At 52.2% G+C, this 20,775-nt stretch overlaps 9 protein-coding genes across 9 annotated transcripts; 4 read left to right on the forward strand and 5 right to left on the reverse strand.

Annotated features, from left to right (window-relative positions):
• Positions 1-117: 117 nt before the first annotated feature.
• Positions 118-1,734, reverse strand: LY79DRAFT_691406 (methyltransferase domain-containing protein; the record flags this gene model as incomplete). Its single annotated transcript, XM_060564747.1, has 9 exons — positions 118-218; positions 277-696; positions 752-889; positions 962-999; positions 1,060-1,097; positions 1,172-1,301; positions 1,360-1,382; positions 1,475-1,560; positions 1,700-1,734. Coding segments are annotated over 9 exons (972 nt in total), but the record flags the coding sequence as incomplete, so codon positions are not given.
• Positions 1,735-3,429: 1,695 nt separating this feature from the next.
• On the forward strand, positions 3,430-5,085 carry LY79DRAFT_506126 (chitin recognition protein; the record flags this gene model as incomplete). The annotated part of the gene is made up of 4 exons (XM_060553690.1): positions 3,430-3,525; positions 3,586-4,030; positions 4,091-4,629; positions 4,681-5,085. The coding sequence occupies 4 exons, from the start codon at positions 3,430-3,432 to the stop codon at positions 5,083-5,085; spliced, it is 1,485 nt and encodes a 494-aa protein (XP_060419119.1).
• A 1,380-nt stretch (positions 5,086-6,465) lies between these two features.
• Positions 6,466-7,403, forward strand: LY79DRAFT_288053 (uncharacterized protein). Its single transcript, XM_060552181.1, has 2 exons — positions 6,466-6,949; positions 7,010-7,403. The coding sequence occupies exons 1-2, from the start codon at positions 6,575-6,577 to the stop codon at positions 7,178-7,180; spliced, it is 546 nt and encodes a 181-aa protein (XP_060419120.1). The 5' UTR covers positions 6,466-6,574; the 3' UTR covers positions 7,181-7,403.
• On the reverse strand, positions 7,394-8,135 carry LY79DRAFT_288056 (uncharacterized protein). Its single transcript, XM_060552182.1, has one exon. The coding sequence runs from the start codon at positions 8,086-8,088 to the stop codon at positions 7,627-7,629; it is 462 nt and encodes a 153-aa protein (XP_060419121.1). The 5' UTR covers positions 8,089-8,135; the 3' UTR covers positions 7,394-7,626.
• Positions 8,136-8,709: 574 nt separating this feature from the next.
• Positions 8,710-10,649, forward strand: LY79DRAFT_288068 (uncharacterized protein). The gene is made up of 5 exons (XM_060552183.1): positions 8,710-9,133; positions 9,202-9,224; positions 9,281-9,300; positions 9,353-9,738; positions 9,837-10,649. Exons 1-5 carry the CDS (start codon positions 8,868-8,870, stop codon positions 10,504-10,506), a joined length of 1,365 nt encoding a protein of 454 aa, XP_060419122.1. The 5' UTR covers positions 8,710-8,867; the 3' UTR covers positions 10,507-10,649.
• Positions 10,650-12,633: 1,984 nt separating this feature from the next.
• LY79DRAFT_666148 (retinal pigment epithelial membrane protein-domain-containing protein) lies at positions 12,634-14,091 on the reverse strand (the record flags this gene model as incomplete). The annotated part of the gene is made up of 4 exons (XM_060563175.1): positions 12,634-12,840; positions 12,918-13,055; positions 13,178-13,554; positions 13,854-14,091. 4 exons carry the CDS (start codon positions 14,089-14,091, stop codon positions 12,634-12,636), a joined length of 960 nt encoding a protein of 319 aa, XP_060419123.1.
• A 2,911-nt stretch (positions 14,092-17,002) lies between these two features.
• LY79DRAFT_288135 (uncharacterized protein) lies at positions 17,003-18,352 on the reverse strand. Its single transcript, XM_060552184.1, has one exon. It carries the CDS (start codon positions 18,008-18,010, stop codon positions 17,138-17,140), a length of 873 nt encoding a protein of 290 aa, XP_060419124.1. The 5' UTR covers positions 18,011-18,352; the 3' UTR covers positions 17,003-17,137.
• Positions 17,979-19,457, reverse strand: LY79DRAFT_506599 (transglutaminase-like superfamily protein; the record flags this gene model as incomplete). Its single annotated transcript, XM_060553739.1, has 2 exons — positions 17,979-18,846; positions 18,916-19,457. 2 exons carry the CDS (start codon positions 19,455-19,457, stop codon positions 17,979-17,981), a joined length of 1,410 nt encoding a protein of 469 aa, XP_060419125.1.
• On the forward strand, positions 19,447-20,309 carry LY79DRAFT_288139 (uncharacterized protein). Its single transcript, XM_060552185.1, has one exon. It carries the CDS (start codon positions 19,616-19,618, stop codon positions 20,075-20,077), a length of 462 nt encoding a protein of 153 aa, XP_060419126.1. The 5' UTR covers positions 19,447-19,615; the 3' UTR covers positions 20,078-20,309.
• The last annotated feature ends 466 nt before the right edge of the window (positions 20,310-20,775 follow it).

The raw sequence follows: 20,775 nt of genomic DNA on the forward strand, positions 1-20,775 counted from the left end.
GAAATCAAAAGACTACCAGTAATATCGTGGTTTGATTGTTTGAACCTCTCAACACTTCATTACTGCTACGTTTTGAGAAGACAGAGAAAGTAACGTAAAACAAATCAATCCAGAAAAGTTTGGTACAATTTGAGGAGAGAGTTGATTGTGAACATCATTCCTCCGCCTCGCCCTCCTCTGCTTCATCGTCCTGCGGTTTCTGAGCATAGACCACATGGCTGTGTTTAGTATCGTTAGCTGACATAACTGGAAACATCCAGCAAACAGCAAGCTTACATTGCGGTGTGCGCATGAAAAACCCCCGACTTCAGCTCCTTGCGTACTTGAGCGAGCATCACTATGACCTCTTCTCTATCCCACCCAAGGATTCCGCAGAAAGTTCTCAGGCTGAAAGCATCCAGGCCATCTAGAAGCTGAACAAGATTGATCATACCGATATCTTTGTAATGTGGATCTTTGGGCCAGGGTCTGATCGGTAACTTGAATTTCTGATGGAAGACGTCGACGAACCCGGCGTCCCTAGTCCATCCTTCAAGCTTCGGTCCGGGACACGGGTCTCGGCCTACCGTCCTGCAAGCCTCAATCAACTTCTCGCCCCATTTTCTTGTCTCGTGTTTCTCAGTTAGGGTATCGTCATCCGAGGCAGGAGTTATGTCATAGTCTTGAAATTCTACCCAACCACCAGGGTTGAGGTTTCTGAAATGGGGATTAGTGTTGTACATATGGGCAAAAGCGTTTTTGGGGGGTGTACTTGTATATATTTCTCATCAGCTTTGGCCAGTCTACAACTGACCCGGCCATGTAACGGCAGAAGATAAAATCGTACTTCTTTTGATTTACCCAGGGGCTCTCAATATCGTCGATCTCAAACTTGACATTTGGGGGAACACTGTGGTTTCTTTGTTAGTCTTGAACTTACTCTCATTAAATGAGAGTTATATGCGGACGCATAGTTTGTTACCAAGATGGCTGGATGGCACTCAGATCATTTCCAACAATCTTAACCAACATTAGCGTTTCATGATGCATACTACATCGGGAAAGTTGATCTTTCAATACCTCAGCATTTGGAAAGATTTCTGCTGCTTCCATTGCCCCTGTAGCATTTCTATGTCAAATATGCTCAAGAATAAGTCCCAAATTGAAGAAGAAGAAAAAACCCATTACTTACATATGCCAGTACCAGTACCGATATCAAGGATTCGATGTGTGCTTGCCTGCGGGACTGGGGCTAGAAAGAGCTTTCTGCCAATTGCCTTCATAAGTAACAGGTGGTTCAGATCAAGTCGATCCATTTCGCTCTTTTTCATGCTTAGTCGACTACTTTGAATGCCCGGAAATGATCGCGATTGACTTTACCTCATCATTGGGTGCCAAGTACGCTGTTTAGTCGTTAGTTGCGAATCAGAGCCTGCGGCATGCCATATACAAAAGAAGCATTGCTGATCTGGGGGCGTATAAGTTGAACACTCACATCCTGCGCGAAAAGCATGGTAACGGCGGCCGTACTCGGTGGGATATTCAACCGCACTCGAAGTCAGAGAAGCAGTATACGTGGAACTGGGTTATCAGCTTCTCCCCATCCAAATACATGAAACAACAGTAAAGAAATGGCGAGTAGAATTAAGAGAGAATGAAAATCGACACATATTCCCATAATAGCAGAAGGAAAACAGCCGAAACCAATAAACATCCTCACATTCGATCGTCAATGTTAGAGGTAGTCTCGTCAAGCTGGTGTTCAGGTTAGTATACCGCTGGCTGAAAGCTGCAAGGATCATACATACACTAGCTAAATCGTAGACTTCAACGTTGGCAGAAACATTCACTGATGTATTCAAGATTTCTAATACCGGTGGTGTGGTTTCCGAGTTGGATGTTGGTGCCGAGGCCTGGGCCTGCGAACTGGTCGATGAATATGCCATTTGCGAGTTCTGCCGTTGAAACTTTGTGAATCACGTCGCCCAAAAGAGTATATGGGAACTATGGTATTTATTGCCGAAGTACGGCTTAACATGGTCTCTTCTGGTCATTTGGGGGCTGATAAGAAGAGCATTTTCGGCCGGAGAAGAGCCCGTTGTTGGTGCAGTGACCGACGAGTGTACTGTCACATGATTTTTAAGGTTCCGCTGATTTGCATTTGACAAGAGTCTGGAACTTATCAATGACTTCTCAGCGGGTTATTGGCGGAGCAGCTTCCTAATATGTACAGTGGTGCATTTGACAATCCACTTAGCACCAAAAGCACTTTCGTATTCGACAAAGCGTCATGCAAGCCAGGGTAAAAGATAACTCGGCCATGCATTGTTTGCTTCCTCATACCTTGGCATGTTTGCAAAGAGACAACGGTGTTGTGCATTGAGGGGTCAACCCGCTGATCTCTACTTAAACCTACGAACTTGGCAATAGTCCTGGCAATGAGGATTAGAACGCATATGACTGTATGGTTTATGTAATCAATCCAGTTCTCACTTCTCCTCCAGAAACAATAGCAGATGTTACAGGTTGAAACTCAGCTGGGAAGTCGAGGGCTTTTTATGCCTTCGAGCTTGGACAAGCATGGACGAACACGCGGCCGGGCGGATGGCAGCATCGATCGGCGGTTTCTGTGGGGCTTTGGCGGCTTCGGCGACCGGGACCCACCGAAACTGCCGAACGGCACGGCCCAACACTACGGCCCAACACTATGGCCCTTTGGCGTGTCTTGAAGTAGGTAGAACGAGACGATGCAAGTAGGCGCCCTTTCGGAATTTCCATCTTAAATCAGATTCAGTACCGATTTTCGTCGATAAATTCCCAACGTGTATCGCGGTAAAGAAAACCCCCAGCCTCTTTACTCCCTCTGCCCTTTATCGACTTTGGTGGCAGGGTGAGTCAAGGGGGGCATTGGCCGCCCTGCAGAAACTGGGGAACGTGACCGAAATAGTCGGCACTGGCGGCTCCATTCGTATTGGGAGCGGATTCTTTAACGGCAATAATATTGATTCAGAACCCCCGACTATGTCTTCAGAATTTCTTTTCTAGCACTTGCACTGGTGGCAGGGCCGCAAGAAGCGGCTCAATCACGATGGAGGGGTTGCGATCGCATCTTGAATGGCACGGCAGAACTGTATCATTCAGCGGCTATTTAGAGAAGCAATTTCCCAAGAGGTTTCGAGACTGGGAGGATAAACCAGACCCTCTTTGCCTCTTCAATCGTTCTACTTCCTTGCCTACACCATCGTCGTTGGACCTCATACCCGCGTCTCCAGGTCTCCTGGGCACCTTCGCGGATTTTCTCGCTTTCAGAAAGTTATCACAATTTTATCCGATCCCGGGATTTCTAGTCTGTTGTAGCATATACTGTTCGAAAAGGCCGTCTTTTAGTTTTTATCTTCTTTCTGTCTTACCTTTGCCAAGTTTTCCTGTGCTCAGATACTTGCTACCGCAATGAGGCTTTACTTTCCACTAGCCATCCTAGGCATTGTGGTCTTGGTTTTCGGAGCCTTCAGCCCAACATCAAAGAATAATGTGGTTGTCTACTATGTAAGGCCACGGCGTTGAATTGTCTAATACGAACCGAAACCAGAGCTGACTGTGTCATAGGGACAAGGTCCGAATCAGGCCGACCTACTTTACCACTGCCAGCAACCCGAAATTGATGTGATCGTACTTTCGTTTGTTTATCTTTTTCCAGCGCAAGCGAATGGCTACCCAGGAACGAACTTTGGAAACCGATGTGGTAATCAAGTCTACCCGGGCCCTGGCAACGATCCGTCAAAAAACCAGCTGAAATCGAATTGCCCAACTCTCAATGATCAAATTCCTCAGTGCCAGCAACAGTACGGCAAGAAGATCTTGTTGTCTCTTGGAGGCGGGGTCACAGCCTACCAGCTCACAGGAAAAGCCGAAGGCGAGCTCCTGGCGACATATCTGTGGAAGATGTTCGGTCCCAAAGACCCTAGTTGGACCGGGCCCCGCCCCTTCGACAACAACGGACAGACTGTTGAAGTTGACGGTTTTGACATGGACATTGAACATCCATCAACAGGTAAGTCTCTGCATGCTCATTTCCATTGTGACGACCGCGAGCTGATGCCACGGCCAATAGACAACTCCGCTGGCTACATTGCCCTCGTCAGTCTCTTGCGAGCATTTTACGCATCAGCGTCGAAGCGATATTACTTGACCGGCGCTCCCCAGTGTATTGTGCCGGACGCCAGTATGGCGGCCATGATATCTAACGTCAAGTTCGACATGCTCTTCGTCCAGTTTTACAATACTCCCAGCTGTTCAGCCGCCACCTGGGTCTCGAGCAACCCGTCCTATGTCCCTGGCCAATCCTTTCAGGGGGGTGGGTTTACTTTTGACTCATGGGTTCAATGGCTATCAAACACGCCGAGTCGAGATGCAAAGGTGTTTATCACATTGCCTGGCTCGCCAGACGCTGCCAACCCAGGAAACTATATAACCCAGAGCCAAGCCAAGAACCTCATCAGCGCATATTATTGTCGGCCGTCCTTCGGAGGTGTTGCTGTATGGGAAGCGACACGAGGAGCCAGTAATCTATACAACGGCAAATCTTTCCAGGCCACAATGAAGTTGTGGCTTCAGGGAGCTGCAGAAGACACGCGGCTAGCAAGCTGTCAAGTGAGTTTGTGAGTGGAAAAGTGTAGTGGTCGCCAGCTGACATTTAAGGAGGCCCCGGTAACATCGTCGTTGCCATCATCTGTGCAGCCGACCCAGCCGACCAGTTCGGCCCGGCCCAGTCCGAGCCCCAACCCTCCTAATCCCGGCCAGCCCGGCCTTTGCGGGGCCGGCGTGCAGTCGTGTGGCAGTGGATATTGCTGCAGTGCACACGGCTATTGCGGAACGACAAGTGAGTACTGCGGGAAAGGGTGCCAACCAGCCTTCGGCACATGCGCGACAGGAGGCGGAAACGGAGGCTCGGGACTACCGACCTCAACCGATGGATCGTGCGGCGCCGGAAAGGCGACGTGCAAGGGTAACGGCATCTATCAATGCTGTAGCCAGTGGGGTTTCTGTGGAAACTCTAACGGGCATTGTGGTGCCGGTTGCCAGTCCGGATATGGTATTTGTAGTTGATGGACGACGGGGACAGTTGATGCAGCAGAGTACATAATATGTGATGTCGGTGTTTGTACATGAACGCATAGGGAGGATTAGTGTAGGTATTACGAGAAGACGACAGTGATGAATGGCAACGAAAGAAACATTGTATCTCCTAAAGTCGGTCACGGTATCCCGGCAGTTTGATGAAGCTCATGGGTAGCCACCAAGAGACACGCCTGGGCCTGGTTCGTGTTTTTCCTTTCTTCTTTCTTTTTGTTTTCTTTTTTTTGTTTTTTGGAAACCTCGACATCGCCATCCCTCCGACTCGTCTGATTTGTCCCTCAATGTTCTAACTCTTTTTATTTAAGCAGGTACCCTCAGTTCCCTCGTTCATACATACTATGGTACCAGGCCGAAGTTTTATCGCCCCTGTCAGGTACCCCCCTCTAGTCCGTAAGCTGTCGACGCTATTTAGCTATTACGCATCACCTATCACCACCACTATAGAATTCTATAAGAGATAGGTAGGGTGCTTAGATACTGTGTGGCGATTTACTATGGTATGAGGCCGAAGTAAAAGCTCCCTGTTAGGCATCTAATGTTCATCCCCATACTCTGTTGGTGAATATTCCCCCTCTATAACGATGTCAGCTATGGGGAGTAACGTCACGGGGAGCTTTTACTTGCCCCTACCACCCTGTACATCACTAGGGCTATCCCTTTAGTTGCGAAATGACCTCATTATCCTCTGGGTGGATCCCCCTCCACTTTTACCCCAATATTTCGGAGATACATGACAATACATCGTTCTAGAATGTTATTTTGTTAGCAACCACTACTAATTTTAATATTATTACTAACATCATTATTAAAATTTATAGTAATATTTATATAGAGTTCTAGTAGGAGGACCTAACTATTACCTGTCTAGATGACTATATCCTAGAGTAGTATAATAATGTAATAGTTTAGCTTAGTAAAGGACCTAATAGGGCTACTTAGACTATAATGTACTGTTATGTAAAGGTAGAGATTGCTGGTACCTTTGGAATAGGTAAAACGCTATAAATATAAGTACCTTGAAACTATTAGCTTTCGGCGTTAATTACTGTGACCTGATTTGCTCCTACCCCTCACGGAGGATAATGAGGTCATTTCGCAACTAAAGGGATAAACTTTCCCCCTGTACAACTTTCCTAACAACTTATACGGACCTCTATCTGGTATCTTACATCATTGTTTGTAAATCACTCAAACTCTGTGGAAACATAGCTGAAATTCATTCCTCAACCAGTGAAGCTTAGCACAGGTATCGCTCAACGACACGGGCGCACCTTTGCACGGGCACACCGGAGCGGACGCCGGTAGCTGTTAAGGGTTTGATTGGCCCTGCCTACACGGCTTAGGCGACTCGGCCAAATCCCGTTGTGCTTGCCGTCCATCAGATCAAACAACGCACGACACCTGCGGGGGTTAAACAAGCTTGATCCGATACCTTCTAGTCTGAGTTTACGCCACAAGCATGCCAGAAGAAACTCTCTTTCGGTTCCTTTACTGGCTTGACCTTGGGCAAATGTCTTGTAAGGTTGCATCCAAAGCCTCAGTCCCAAATCTACTTTGTGGAAAAGCAGGCTTTTGTGCGCTACCTACCTTATCCGATACCTGGCCATTCCCGCAAGATGGTGTGATCGAGAAGCACTTTCATGGGATTCACGACCTTCTGAAAAGGCTTTACCCGAGGCTCATGTCCTGTACTTTCATTGAAGTCCTCGAGTCCCTTGAATCATCCACGGCCCGCAGCCTGCAGGTCCGATCGGTGTCTCCGGCATGGTGCAACCCCGCACCCTCAATTCGAGGTTTGGATCACGGGCCGAGCCTAGCGAGCAGATGGAAAATGGTGAGTTCTCGCTGCATCCTGAAACTCGAGCTTCGGAATGGTTAAAAGCCAGCATGCCAGACTACAAGTCCTCCAGAAAGGGTTGTCTATCGGCCTGCTTTCCGGACACTCCGCGCGGACATCCCCCCGCAGCGCCGGCCGCCCACCACCCCTCTACGGGATTCCGGCGTCGTGCCAAGCCCGCGGAGATCAACAATACGGCCTTTGGTAGTCTTTGAGGATGATCCCTGACATGGGAAGATGACTCATAAAACACCACCGTTTCTGATTCTGATCCCGGCAATGCGCCGACGCCCGGCAATTGGGCTTGCACAGACATGCTTTCTAGAACTGTGAACGGATAGGAACGCACGTCGTAGAGCCATATGCCCGGACAACTGGCATCTCGCATGATCATTGCGCCGTAGTTGTTGGGCTACTTCCGTTGATTCTGGTTCAACAAAGTGCCCAAGAATTGAAATTTTGGCTTATCGTCTAACCTAGATCAAGCCCTTGGGTCACACTACGACAAATACCAACCTGGCTTCCCGTGACCCTTCGCGAACTGTACTGGCACCGGGCCTAAACCTGGTGCAAAGAGTTTCAATCTCGATCTCGCCGAAGAAAGTGGCACGGCAAGTTACATATTAAACCTACGCATATCCCTGCGAGGCGAGGTACGGAAACATTGCAATCCATTAGCGACGGGCTAAGGGGAAACAAATCGTTTTCTTATGGGGCGAGTCTGGTAAAGTCAACCGACTCAGCATATTCAACAGCTTCTCGATGCCCTTACCCAGCCCTGGTCGAGACACCCCCTCCAGCCATCGGGAATAGAACGGGCTCGAGAGGGGTTTATACGAAGGGAAGCTCCAGCATCGAATAAAGGTTTCGACCGAAGCTTCAAAAAACTCATTATTGTCCCCGAGAGCAAAGTGGTCATCCGGTTTAGTTGTTCCATTGGTCAGGACTATTGCCGGGAGACAGGCATATCCAACCTTGAATTGCACGTGCCGCATACGTAAACTCAATCTCTCGCCCTCTCGGCTGTTGTTTCCTGCCTCGGGTAAAGGAAAACTTCGAGCGGCGCAATATTGCCCACTTTCTTGACGTTGAGATGCTAAGATAGCCGACCTCACCTCCACTATCATCTTTCCCATGTGGTTCAGTGATAGTAATCTACATTCTATAGCACGCTATAACACTCTTTAGTTTCAGTATCGAACTTTTCCATCTGCTAAGCTGTTGACTACCCCGCGCTGCAGTTAGCTATGGACCATTCTCTACGGCCTATGTTATCAGCAGCGTTTCCCGCTGTGAAAACCGTCACCTGCTGCTGCGAATGCTAAACGGTTAAAGTGACAATAAGCCGACAGGCAGATACCCAGAAGCTTATGGTTCTTGTCTCTCAGCCGGACAGCCTGCGCCGCTGAGTAACTTCCAGCGTGCCTCCGTTTAACCCAAGTGAGCGGCGCTGCAGGGACGACGAAGCCGCTGCGGCAGAAGGCCGTTTTTCTTTTCCCAAGTGTTCTAGGGTGGGCTTCCGAACGCAACGCCCACACCGGTGGGATGCGGACTCTGCGCGCACCGCTTCCCTGACTCGCTCGTGAAACACAACGTCCTTGGGGGGGGGGACGCGGCCTGAAAACAGATCGAGGCACTGATACATAGTAAACAGCTCGACTGCCTGTTTCCCCATTAATCCCTCGATTTCCTCTTGCGGACGTGCATGCGTTTTTGTGTTTGCTCTCCATCAACCATGCTTCTCTTTTCGTACGTATTGTATTTCGTCCGCTTCCCCCTCCTCGTTCCAGCTCTGCCCCGTATTGGTTCAAATAATGCTGACTTCAGTCCTTTCTTTGTGCGATGAAGAACTTTACAGAATAACCTGTAGAACGCTCCAGCCTCTTACCTGCTATGAGGTTCTGGCTGGTTCACCATGAGCAACCTTCTTTCCCCGCACTTCAAGCTCGAAGAGGTCTCTGAAAATGATATGGTCATTGCATCGCTGGCCTGGGGCTTCACCCTCGGGTTCGGCTGGCTCACAGTCTGGACTGCCATCAAGCAGACGACCGCGATGTATAAACGCCAAGGCAGCCGCATATACCGGAATGCCTATATCTGGATGATCTGGTTAGAGATTATCGTGTGTACCATTTTTAGCGTTATATGCTGGCTGTATCTAAGAGGCGTTATACCACCAAGGTAAGGCCCACTGCGCATCTCGGGTCTGAACGACACCAAGATTTTACGCTAATCAAGCAAAATTACAGCTTTCAATTCTATTTTAGCATATGTATGTCCAATCCTAAGTTCTCCTGTTATCGTCACATTTTGCGCTAACATCTAAAGTGACGACATGGGCTCTCCAGGTTCGGACACCCCGCATGTTTCTGTTGGTAATCAATTTTCTGACTGAAGCAGGTCCAATTTTTGCTGCAAATCATCATCAACCGCTGTGCCATCTTACTTAACAATCCAAAGCACTCCTTGAGGCTCAAGGTCGGCGTCGCCGTGCTCATCACTGCCGTCAATATCTCAGTCTACAACATATGGATCCCGGCTCGGCTGCAAATATCCGACCGATACGTCGAGATCAACGACTGGTGGGACCGCTGCGAAAAGATCATCTATCTCATTGTTGACGGGGCGCTTAACATTTATTTCGTCCGCATCGTCCAGAAGAACTTGGTTACTCATGGTCTCACCAAGTACAAGCGACTCACGCGATTTAACATGTTCATCATCGGCTTCTCGCTGAGCATGGACGTGCTCATCATTGCCATGATGAGCCTCAAAAACACATTTGTGTAAGTGGTTCCTCTACGGAATTTCTTTTTAAATTCGACGTCATCTCTTCTGTGGCATCAAGATCCCATCACACAACTAGCTAACACATTGAACACAGATACATGCAGTTCCATCCCCTAGCCTATATGGTCAAGCTCAAGATTGAGATGTCTATGGCCGAGCTAATTGGGAAAGTCGCCCGTAAACGCGACCTTAGCGTATTATCCGCGCAGAACTTTGATACTAGCCAGGGTTCCTATCAGCCTTCGGAATCCAGCTTGCCATCACCCAGCTTTTCGAGAGGGCGGCACTTATGCAGCATCGATGTTGTACTCAACAGCATTTACAGGAACCCGATCGAACTCACCATGCCGTGTACAAGAGCACCAAAGCTTCGAGGTGCGAACGGGGCGGCCGTCAGCTCAGGCCCCAGCGACCGAAGGGCTTCTGTCACTACGGCCACCATGACCGAGGACGGGCAGCCCAAGATGGCGATATACCGGACGAGAGAGGTGGTTGTTGAAGTAGAGACCGTACGCGATGAGGGGCACCAAGCGACGACAAGCCAGACGAGCCAGGCCGGCTTGAACGATCCACACGAGACGAAAAAGCACGAAGACGACTCTTACGTCAAGAACCTCGGTGCCGTCCAAAAGTCGTTGGCGCTGCCAGAATACCATGCTCCATGGGCTGCACAAGAATTCTGTCCAAAGATCTGGGACGGAACGAATTATGACGAAGACCTCAACCTGCCGACGTCGGCTGCGAAGGTTGGTGCGCAACGGTAAACCAGGTCGTGAACAGTGCCCCTGTTCATACGAAGGGGCTGGCAAGATTAAGGATGACAAGAGAACGAGCGGGCGGGATCCGATGAGGTCTCGTCTCAGCAATGGGAGTGCTCGGGCCGAGACCTACAATATAGCTAGACGGGGACGAGCGGGTGTGACGGGGCAAGGCTCGGACGAGGCGATGAAGACACGCCACGCGTCAGGCCGTGGCGGAATCGCTCAACAATTCCAACCCCGTTCTGCTTACGGTTGCCTAACTCGACATCTTAGGACTAATAGCCGGGCTTATGCCGTGCTCTCTGGAACCACCCATAGATTCGCCGCTCCCCCCTCTTCATATAGGTCTCGGATATATCTCTCCCGTGTTCTCCAAGTTGATTGAGGGCAGATATTTTCCGCCGGATTACACACATCAACAGGATCGATTGTAACATGGCACGCGCCACACTTTCTAGCTGTGCCGGAGGCGAGCATTTCGACCGCAAGGTTCCGGACCACGCTTATATCAGAGGAAAAGTTGTTTTTCAGACGCGTTCGAGATCTGGATAACTCCCGAAAGAAAATACGAAGAGGACATATTAGAGGCGAAGGGCCGAGAAAGACATTCAAATGTCAAGTTGCACCCCCAATTGCGATACAAACTACGGATTTTTGGATACTTCATGAGAGCGTGGCATTTTAATGGCGGGATAGCCTATAAACTATTATGTGACCAACTTTGGTTGGTCTCCTTTAATGATTTTAGCAGGAGCGAGCTCTTTTTAACTCTATCAGGAATACCCTTGGGCTACATAGCTATTAAAAATGGACATCTTTATCAACATGAGACCTGTTTATGATACCCTCATCCATGACAATGACTGTTACACCCAATCGCTTTACAAGATATCTAATCCGGTAAGCTACTGTTTTGAACAAGGTACACTGGCACTTATCGAGGGTTGATATCTCAGCTCTCCTGCATCGGAGATGTTGGCTGATGCTACATATTTCGACTAATCAAATGCTTCATCTCTTGTGTCAAATACTTGAGAGATAGAAGGATAACCACGCCTGTAACGGCCCGTTCCTTGAAAGTAGATACCATGTGGCCCGGATGGCTGTGAGTTACAGGTTACTCATGCAGTTTGTGGGACTAATACTAAGGCTGATGGGAAAACCCGATCTTTCTTTAACTTTTTGGCTCTCTAGATATGCTCTATAGTATCCATTACCCTTTCCGATGCCTTGGATTGGTTACAACATACCGAGCCAGTGCTAGGGAAGATCGAATCCCACCCACCTTTCCAAGCAGCCATGGGAATATTTTTATAAGTCGGGCGAGCTACCGAATATCTTCACACTTCACTGGGCCTCCTATGGATGTTGATCATTGCGATGACAGGACTTACTTGCAAGGTACAATCCTCGTTCGGTCTCAACCAAATCCTACGTCGTCAGTTAAGCCAGCCATAGACAGCTGCCAGAAGCAAGGTTTCCATGATCCTGTCCGGACACAGTTACGCGCTCCGACCTCAGATATCCGACCCTCGCTGCCCCGTCGCATGATCAATATCGTAAGCTGCTTGGTGCTCACCATGTGTGCAATTCACCATGCCATTTCAATCCGCCGTCGTCCTTTCAATCTCATTTTCCTAGTTGCGGGTTTTACATCAAGTTGTAATTCTCGAGTATCCTGATATCTGAGTGCATCCTCCCGCCGCGGTCTTTGACGAGAAAATGCGCACAGCCAACCACCCGTTACCTGCTAAACGGTCAACAGCAAGGTCGTCGGTCGAATGCAAGTAACAACAGCTCATTGGTGAAGTCACAACTTCGTCGTATTACAATGACATGCAGATAGCTGTATAGGAAGGTTGCGTGGTCCAGATTTCACTTCGGGCCCACTGGGGCTACAATCTAGGGCAAGGGGCCTAAAAACAAAGGACTGGTATGATGAATGAGAATGATATTTGGCATTACGGTGGCTGCATATCTTTTCTTTTCTCGCTGAACCAATATGACCGCTTGGTTTCCAAATACTTGGGAAGGGCCTCATACGATCCGTCGCGTCCTGGCGGCTCCGCATGCTGAGGCAGTCATGCAACTTGGAATGACTACATATGTGCCAGTTGAGCAAGACAGACTTCAAGATCGAAGTTCCTTCCCGTCGACCCAGTTCCCGTGCAGCCCGGCCCTCAACCTCATCGGAACCTTGACCACGGCGACGGGCTCCGCAAAGCTTCTCGTGTCGACGACGTGCAGCTCCCTCGGCGGTGTCCGCGCGCCGCGGCCCTCCGGGGTCTCGTAGGCGTTGGTGGTGTGGCCGGGGAAGGCGTTTGGCGCGCGGAACCACTGGAGAGAAGGGAGGGAGGAATACCAGTTTGACTGGGCTTGTCTTTATATGAAGATGGGGACGTCCGCCATGATACTTTGACATCTCTCCCTTTGGCTCCGCGGCGGGGGAGGACACCGAGGTAGAAGGGCACGTTAGGGTCCCATTGCCAGTGCTCACCGCCGGCCTTCAGCCTCTGAATGTCGCAGATCTGAGGGATGATGGGGAACAAGACCTGACACAGCTTTTAGCGAGGATGAGAGAAAAGGGGGGGGGGGGGGGAGAAGAAGGAGAAAAGGAGGGGGGAAAAAAAGAAGACGCAGAACCACAAGAGGTTCTGTGGTGCGACACTCTTACCCAGTTCTCGGTCACGGCGAAATCATGAATCATCCCACAGACGGGGGCCACGAGCCACACCGTCTCAAGGAACGCGCCGTCGGGGCCGATGGTGAAGTAGCACACGTCGGGCGGACCATCGCCCGTGGCCTCGTAGCCGAAGCACACGAGCTCGCCCAAGACGGGATCCAGCTTGGGGTGCGCGGTGAAGGTGCAGCTCGGCAGCTGGCCGTCAAAATCGCAGAGACCGAGGGTCTCGAGGGTGTCCGGGTCCAAGCGGTACGGCGGCGCGTCCTCCTTCATGGCGAGCAGGGAGCCGTTGAAGTACAAAACGTTGGTGTTGGCCGTGGTGCGGACCTTGAACTCGACCGCGTCGGTGTATCTGCTGCAGTAGGCGCCTGAGGGTCCATGTCAGTCGTGGGGGAGAGCCTTACAGGGAGATGTGCGAGGGGCCGAAAAGGGGGGGCGCCGACCTCCAAGAGCCCGGTTTGCCTCTCGTTCTCTGACAAAGTTTTCTGTCCGCGCAGACTTTTGCTGAAAGTCGACGTTGCCTTTAACCCTAAGCGGAAGGCCGACACGTTCCCGTCGCCGTTGAACCACTAGGCACCAAACGTCATCTGAGTCGCGGCGCGCCTCTAACAGTGTAGATCGACCGGCGATTCGATCGGATTTCTCTCGATGCAGTCGGGAGACAAACAGGGGTCGGGCAGACGGGGCAGACGTACGGGGTCGTCCTCGATGAAAGGCGGAAACTGGGAGTCGGGCATGACCCGGTAGAACGTGCCGTCCAGCTCGGCGGGGATGGAGCCGACGATCTCTAGATTCCTGACCTCGCCCTCGAAGCGGCATGGCTTCATGAAGCCTGAGAACTGGGGCCGGTCCGGGAAAGGCTTGCGGGGTGGGTCGGACAGCAGGTCGCGGAAGTGGCCGGCCATTTGTGGACGGTTCCGAGCTACGCAGAGGGTTAGTATATATGTGTGTGTTGATGGCATTGGCTCGTGCAGACGGGGATGTGCGATAGGGACAAGACAAATATTGTTTTCTTGTCTAGAGACGATGCGGAGGAGAATGGATAAATATCCTTGGCCTCCGACTCCTCATGGTCGGCCAGTGAAGGCGAGATGTCCAAAGAACCTGGCACCATAATACAACGTACCCTAGACAGAGACGCCCACCTCTCCCGCGTCCGGAGAGCTCCGGGTAGCCTCGATTGGCTGCGCTGGGCTCATCTCCCCGGGACAGCTCCGCCAAGTACCCCGCGTCGACATGTTTGTCAGCGAAAGCGGCATGTTGGGGGACACCGAACGCCGGAGGTGGTATGTGCATAAGTCTGCGGTCAGTCGGCGGTGGCATCATCATCTCCAGATCTTCCTAATCGTCGTCGTTTCTGGCGTTGGCGGACGCCCGGCTGATGCGTGGCGTGCGTCACATAGAGGTCCTCCGGCCCTCGTTTCATCCGGTCACCTCATGCGGAACCGCCTGAAGTTGATAATGCCAGTTGGTTAGGAAAACACGCGGATGAAAGTAATCCACAATAGCTTATCTTGGGAACGTCTGCCCAACGGGTGTTGAGATCCAAAAAGCCAGGATTAAAGGATTGTAGTCATAATTTGAATTCGAAGCTGTTTGCGTCAAGTATAAATGCTTCCATACGTACGTCTTACCGTTGACGAGCTCTTTCGTCGCGCATTGGTAACGCGATCTTATGATATACAGGTTTGGGATATTATATGGCATGTCCAGGCTTGACAATTATGTTGGGCTAGTCTCCTTTTACGAACATGGAAATCCACATAATAAGTCTATCGAAATGATATATAAATTAGCCGGAGACACGCATCTAACAACAAAACCACCAATAACTTATGGTGGCTGTAGTCGATTTACTGTGGGAGAAGTTTTCCTTTTAACATACCCACTCGTATTCTGACTTTGAAGCAACATTTGATAACCGTTGTCGAAATCCAAAGCATACCCTCTTTTAGGACACAATACAGCTCGCAGGGGCGTCTTCCGCACGGTTGGAAAAGTCTTGTCAGCCCTACGCTCCATGAACGTCTGGGGGAGAGACTCCTAAAGTACTAGCGAACGTAATATAGTAGACCATTGCTCAACAAAGAGAAAGGGAAAAGAAAGGGAAAAAAAAAAACCAGAGAGGGAGAGAGAGAGGGAGACAGGGAGAGAGAGAGAGAGAGAATACATGAACAGCTCATCCGCACTCGCCTAACGATAAGAGCCCGTATAGACCGGCATGATCGGCCATCCCGGTCCGCCCCCCTTTCACCTCCCGTAATCGGACTAATCGGACTCCGGCCCCCGCCCCGGCCTGTCCGCCGTTACCCACCCCGCCGCCGCCGCCGCCCAACCCCGCAGGCCGATCACACGTCCTCCCACGAGCGTCTCCCGCCATTTTGGACCTCACATCTGGCCTGGTCGGCGCTTCTCTAGCGATCGAGAGAGGGGCGGCGAAAAACCCTAGCGCTGGGTTAGAAGTCGAGGATATACCGACTGGGGCTCATTTTTGTTTTGTTTTATTTTTTATTTTTATTTCTGAGCAGCCGCCCCTGGACAGGAACTCCCTCCCCTAAGGCTAACATCTTTATCACTCTCTCTCCTGTGCTGTTCTGCGGTTGCATTTCATCGGCAATCCGGCCAGGCTTGGCACTTGGCGCATTCATTCCACCCTCTCAGGATCACCGCCCAAAGCATTGCTAGCCAACCCACTACACACGCAGCGATCCACGTCCACTCCCCCCCCCCCCCCTTTTATTTCCCCCTCCCTTTTCTTCTTCCACTTGTCTGTCCAGCCTGGCTGCTTTCGGACAATGCCCGTGGAATTATTTGAGAGACATGCAGGCATGATGATTATTCGTCCCCCACCCCCACCAAGATCGAAACCGTGTGCGTTTCTTGGATTGTCCCGTTCCAGTTCCTCTTTGAGTAGGGCTGTAGTGTGATAAATGGACCAACCGAACCCAACCCAACCAACCCCCTTCCTACTCCCGATGGGGGTTGGCTTGCGTAGACAAACGTGCACGACGTTGAAAAGCCGCAAACCACAGACTTGTAGTGACACACCCATATGTTACCTACTCTACAGATACATAGTTCACCATGTGTTCCAGCAGAGGGCATCTCTCCCCTCTCCCCCCCACCCCCGTGCAGTTGCACCGCCGGAATGCCAAGGCGCCAACCCGGCGCCGAACACCCATCATTCTTTGTCGACTTCACCTCTCTCTCCTCACCCTTCTCACTCTTCGCAGTCCGGTTTTCGTAGTCCTGTCCGATGATGCGCCGAACCTCTCCTGTGCTACCTGACCTAACCGCCCCACCTCCAATGATCATACTTAACCCCCCCCCCCCCCCCCCCCCCCGTTCTCCTCGTAGGTAAAAAGGGTTGGTCTGACCAGGTAGGCCAGCCTTGCCTAGCCTAGCCTTCCGGCAGTGCTCTGAACCCTTGCCCTGCTAACCCAGTTTACCGAGAAAGGCCCCCTCCACAGAGCCAAAAGGACTCTTGGGAGAAACGCAGTTAGACGTACGGAGTGAAAGAATCCCATCTGTGGGTAATCTCGTTCCGACCCCCGCCGGCTTCCCGGGCGTTGACTTCTCGCGGAGCCGAGGCTGGCTGGACAGCCGCCGCCGCCGTCGCAACCCCCTCGCCCCCCCCCCCCGCCCGGGTTTTAACCCACTTTGATGTGTCCTCGTCGTCATCGTTGCTCACTCACCGACATTGAGGCGATCGATGGACTCGCACCCGCACCACGCCGCAGTTCGCCCATCGTCACGAGAACATCACGATGCATGTGCAAAGTCGAGCATCGAGTGTGACAGTTTACACGGTTGGGTTGGAATTGCTTCTAATCCTGCCTGTGCCGACACTGGCTTCCTCAAGCTAGCCGGTCCGTGGCCCTCGTCTCCGTCCTCTTATCGTAAGCACGCACGAGGGAACGAATCCTGTGCAAATCAAGACTTTTACAGTCGTCAACTCCACTCGACCAGATACAAAAAAAGGCCCCTCTCTGGTGCCTTCCATCGCTCATGCAAAACCAAAGACTTCGACATGTAACACATTCCAGCATACATGCGAAGCTTGACGGAACGCCTACTCCCACGCCCGCCGAGACGACAGCTCGGCGGGTGGATGAGCCACCAATGTCCTTCGGCCCCAACCCCGCTCGCCGGCTTTCCTCTTCCCTTGCGGCCCCGTGTATCCCACGGGGTGCGTTGTGTACGAAAGTCACCAGGCAAGCCCTGCCTTCCCCGTAGTTGCGCCTTGTACCGCCGGTCTTCGGCGAATATCCAACGCGGCATTTTTGAAAACAAAGAAAATGGAGAAAGAAAAAGAAAAGAAGAATTGAGGTGGTGGTAGTTACAGTCCGTACTCCGAACCTGAGTGACCCGTGGGGTATCAAGAGACTGAAGATAACAGTATAGATTCGGCGGAAGAGTTAGTTTGGGTGAATATGTAGGGACGGGAAGCGCCCATCTATGATGCTGGTTGTTTTTCCCCTCTCTCCATGTTTCGGATCGAGGTAAATTAGACATGGAAAATATTATCATTGCCTTGATTGATGGTGCACTTGTCGTGCGCAAAACAAAAAGCAGTTGCGCCACCATATGTGGCAAGCGAACTGGCCACGACCTCGAGGCCGAGAAGAGGGGGGGGCCCTGGCATCTACTGGGTATCTTGAAAAAAGTAGTAGATGTTGCCAGGACGCGGAAGAAATGGCCTCGGGTCGGCGGGATGATGAGGGAGGGGGGCCAAGGCGAATCGGCCGCCGAACTCGTTGGGAAAGTCAAGACGAACACATGCCTCCAAGCTTCAAGGCAGGTCACGGCGGTGGTTCGGGTCATGTGGGGGAAACTGGTGGTGCCTCGCGTTGGCTTGCGCGGCCATGTACTCGGCGGATCCCGTCTGGCGACCAGGTTGCTCGGCAGGTAGCTTGGTGTCCTCGCGTCTCCTGGGCGGGGCTGCGGCGGGCGGCGCGCTGCCGGACGGGCTGGGCATGCCAGGAACAAGATCGGTGACGGCCTGGGCAATCGAGTTGATGACGTATCCACGAAGCTCGCGGTCTTCGCGGCTATCCTCCTTCTCGAGTCGGAACCTTTCGTCCTTGTTCATGTTGCTGCGCCGGATGCCCCTGATCTCGTTCAGGATGTAGAGCAGGACTTCCTCGGGGCAACGGTTGCGCTCGGCGGCGAAGTCGCTCTTGCGGACGTATCGCCGGGTGACATCGGTGGCGCCGTCGATGGAAAAGGCGATGCAGTACGACATCTTTTTGCCCCAACCCTCGGTGTAGAGGCGGGGGTTATCCCATGCCTCCTCGCAGGCGTCGACGTGAACCCAGCGTTTCTGGTGCTCCGAGTAGACCTCAGTCCAGACGTGGTCTTCGGCATTCCACACCCAGCGAACCCTGCCTCCGACGGCACGGCAGAGCATGCTGAAGCAGTTGGCCCATTCGCCAACACGTCCTCGACGGGTGTGGATGAGTCGCCACACGTCGCCGTACCGCGGGAATCGTTCGTAAGCGCCGCAGTCACCGGCCGAGCAGCGGTAGAGCTCGACTCTGAGTGCGCCGCAAGCGCTCTCGTCGGGCGTCGGGGGCGTCATGCCTTTGGCAATTGTGGGCGAAAGGCAGACAGGGCACGGTGGATTGTTGATCCAGGTGAAGAAGGATCGCTTGAACCATCTGAACGTAGTCGTCAGGACGGAACTCTTTTACGTCGCAGGCAGGGGACAGTGGAAAAGCGAAACTCACCTCAAGAGCGCTCGGATGACGCAGTCTTGGTAGCCCCAAGTGGCCTTGCGTCCATCTCCCATGCTTTCGGCCTCGGCCTGCATGACTTGACATTCCTCCTCGGCCTCGCCGTATATCCGATCGAGTGGTATACATTGCAGGGCCTCGTCCAGCAAGCCGGGGTTCTCGTACTTGGTCGGGGTCAGGGAGAGGCTGATCAACAGGTTGCGGAATTTTTGTGAGTCGCGGTCGTTGGCGGCGGGAGGGGTAGGGATCTTGGGTAGGTGACGGGAGTAGGCGGGCGGTGTTGGCGGTACAGGTGTTGAGCCGTGTGATGTCGAAGGGCGACCGGGGCCGGGTGAGGCGAGACCACGGAGGTTGGTACTACTTGTACTTTCCCTGGGCTGGGGGCTATTTTGGCGAGAGGATGCTCGGAGGTCGTTCATGCGCTTGTCACGGAGGAGCGACTCGAATTTTACTCTCAGGTCGCGAGCCCATTCTTCGCCATACTCTCCATCGCCGTTAGGGGGGCCTTGGCCCGGCGGGTAGCCGTGACCATCCATTTCACTGTCGTTGACGGATTTTATTGCGTCTGTGTCAGTGTCGTCGTCGTCGTCGATGATGAGATGAATGACAAAGTCGGGTATGTCGCAAGGAGTGGCGAGTGGGTAGGTATTAGGACGGAACCCTCGACTTGGGCAAGTGGTCTAAGAGTTGTGTGATGGTATCAAGACGGCGGTGCGAGTTGGTTTTGTGTCGTCGTGGTCGTGTTCGTCGTCGTCAGCGTGAGTGGTCGTCAGGAAGATTCGTAACGTCGTCGAAGATGTCAATTGGCACTCGAGACGGATTACTGGCGTGGATAGTATTTGGCTTCCCAATGTTCCATCGATCAAGTCTAGGCCAGGCGAGGCGAGGCGATGCTAGACCTTCTCTCCTGCTAAGTGGCGTTATCGAGGTCCTAGCCCAAAGTGTCTTGGCTTGCGGATCGGTCGAGTCTTCCAGACTCGGGTCGTCGTGGGGGAGTCGGGTGTTGCTCGACGAAGCGATCGCGGCCTCTCGTGAATGGTGTTTCTTCGCAAGATTTCCGGCGGCCTATCGGTCGGTAGAAATCAAGAGTCGAAATCGCAGACGGGCGAGGTACGGTGGTGGTGAGAGGGAAGGGATGGGGAGATGGGGGTGTTGAAAGAGGTGATGGTAGCGGGCGGAGAGGAGGGTGCGACTTGGATTTGGGGCGTGGGCCGTGCCAGGGGGTGGGGGGGGATGGAGGAGAGGAAAGTGAATGAAGAGAGAGTAAAGGCAGATGCAACGCAAGCAACGCAACGCGAGGCAACGCAACGTAGTGTACGCCAGCAGTACCCGTCAGGTATAGGTAGGGTAAGTGAGTGCGTGTACAGTACTAGAGAAGAGTGCGTAAAGGGGGGGGGGGGCGGGGGGGGGGGCAAGCAGCAACAATAAGGTCTAAGGTGGGAAAACCGTCGAGCGACTAGGTACACGTAGACACGTAGTAGAACTTGGACTAGGTATCTGGACTGACAAAGAGGGAGAGAGAGAGAGAGAGAGAGAGAGAGACAAGGGAAAAGTGGAAGGGGTCAAGGTTGATAGCAAGGGGGGAAGGAGGGAAGGACGACGACGACGACGACGACGACGAGGGGGGGCGTGGCAGAGAGGAAGGAACGCATACGCACGCTGCTGCTTCCTCTGACTGGCCTCTCTCTCTCTCTGTCTGTCTCTTTCCTGTACGGAGGTTTACGCGTAAGCTGCGCAACTCGGACCAATGACAGGGGCAGCATCAGCCCAGAGGGTGGGTCCCGCTCAATCCGCCCCGGCACGTACCACCGCACCACGACTCCAACGCTCTTTCTCTCCTGCTGCTCTTGCCTA

This window comes from Colletotrichum navitas (genome assembly GCF_030913465.1).
Source record: "Colletotrichum navitas strain CBS 125086 chromosome Unknown LY79scaffold_5, whole genome shotgun sequence".
NCBI classification, from domain to species: domain Eukaryota; kingdom Fungi; phylum Ascomycota; class Sordariomycetes; order Glomerellales; family Glomerellaceae; genus Colletotrichum; species Colletotrichum navitas.